The sequence below is a fragment of the Phaethon lepturus genome, unplaced genomic scaffold, assembly GCF_000687285.1.
Source record: "Phaethon lepturus isolate BGI_N335 unplaced genomic scaffold, ASM68728v1 scaffold5078, whole genome shotgun sequence".
Classification (NCBI taxonomy): domain Eukaryota; kingdom Metazoa; phylum Chordata; class Aves; order Phaethontiformes; family Phaethontidae; genus Phaethon; species Phaethon lepturus.
The window spans coordinates 21,741-23,586 of NW_010558141.1; the positions used below are offsets into that span (position 1 = coordinate 21,741).

Here is a 1,846-nt window from a genome sequence, read left to right on the forward strand (position 1 = left end):
TGTTCAAAATCATGATTTATTGATGTTTTTTTAATCATGTAGCTCCTTGCAAAGATACACTTTATAAATTATGGAACAAATATAGTTATTTCCACAGCTTTCACATTTTAGTCCTCAAGTCCAGGTCAGTATTTTGAAACGAGATTTTCAAAGGTAAATTATGCAAAATAGCTTTAAAAAAACTACACTAAAAAGCTTCAGTTCTTTCAGAATCCAAGATACATATATAATAAGCGGCATTACAGTGTCTGCACTACACCCCCAAGCGACATATGCAGGAGAAGCAGCGTACAGTACCTGCATCAAACCTCAAGGTACACTTCATGATTAGCAGTACACAGCACCTTAACATCTACAGCAGCCTCAAAATTTATCTTAGTACAACAAATGCTCAAAGGGTTTACAGCATCTGTAGCAAGGTTAGATGAAGGGTTATAACAGATTACAATCACATCCAAGTGAGCCCTGCTTACCTGTGCATTCAGACCTGGCCAATGCACAAGCAGTACACACCAGCATCTCACCGTTGCACTGTGACACTTCCCAAGCAGAGCACGTACCCTGCAAACTCATCCTACAGTACAAGGGAACAACTCACTACTTATATCCCTCTCCCCTTCATGTCCATCCTGTCGAGAAGGCAGGCTCCACTGAACATCTATCAAGATCAAATTACATTTATGACTGACTGACATCACTGCATTGGTGGGGATGTACCTCTGCGGCTAAATTTTGTACGTCATGCTTGCTTGCCCTTGATTGTTTTTTCTTAAGGTTGATGTTGACAAAATGCAGGATCTTAAAGGCAAACAAAATAAGTTTAATTTAAAGAAAACATTTATTTGAAGTTCTTTTAAGTGACACAGTTTAACAGATATAAGACAACTTTCTCCCCTTCACATTTCAAGCCTTCACCAGAGACCACACACACTGTCCCATGGACAGTGACGTTTTCCTTTAACAATTTCTTTTGGACAAACCAGTGTCCAGGCAGATGAAGACTCACGTTTTTAAGAAGACTAATTTATAAAATCTGTTTAAAAACAAAACAAACAACAAAACTTTGTTATCAAATTCTTGTCACAAAGTAAAGGTGTTTAATATGCATAAGCTTGATCTCAAAACAAAACCCCAGCCATTCATAATCAAATAGAACACACTGCCTTCAAAAATTTCCCCAGAATTTTAAAATGTTCCAAATATATACAATTTATAACTTCAGTGCTCATTAGCTACAACCTTTTATTCATGCAAGAGTTGTGAGAGGATGAGATGTTTCTTAGAGCGGCTTTTCTGAAAATGCAGTAAAACTCTTCACTCGTGCAAAGAACAAAGGGGTGTACATTTTGTCAATGTCGAAAGCAGTAACAGCTGTCTCACCAGTCGATCTGCAAAGAGTATTGTAAAAGTTAAATCAGACGCAAGTTGCTGTTTAAGTCCCTCAATAATGCAATCATGTTCCATAGTACAGTGTGTGCACCAAACTACAGCTGGAATGTAAGCATCTTTCGTACTGCCTCCTTCTGAAAGTATTCCATTCTAATCATTAGCCCCAAGACTTGAAACAGCGTAGGATGGCACTCAAGTCACCCTATTAATATTGAAGTAAAAAATCCCTTTTAATTTTTTTCACTTCGAACCCTGAATTCAGAATACAGAGTGACAGCAACAACTCGTATGTTTACAAAACTTTAAAAAGAAGAAACACAAGTATTTCTGAACATCAGTGACAAAAAGCATACGTCTTCCTAGCTGTGTTTTATACTCATCTTTATTCTAGTTTCAAAAGGACACAACCACACTGAGAGGTACAGCAGACCCTCAGCAGTACAGAAACTTCCTGCTG

At 37.7% G+C, this 1,846-nt stretch overlaps 1 protein-coding gene across 2 annotated transcripts in view; it reads right to left on the reverse strand.

Moving 5' to 3' along the window:
* Positions 1-1,846, reverse strand: part of FBXO9 (F-box protein 9) — a 17,834-nt gene continuing 15,988 nt past the window's right edge. The window contains exons 12-13 of one of the 2 annotated variants that reach the window (XM_010292946.1): positions 1,240-1,388; positions 829-1,033 (exon numbers count right to left, since the gene is read on the reverse strand). In XM_010292946.1, coding sequence (XP_010291248.1) covers positions 1,280-1,388 — 109 coding nt within the window. In that variant the 3' untranslated portion in view covers positions 829-1,033; positions 1,240-1,279. Of the gene's footprint in view, positions 1,389-1,846 lie in introns of both variants that reach the window. The other variant, XM_010292945.1, reaches the window with a different exon arrangement.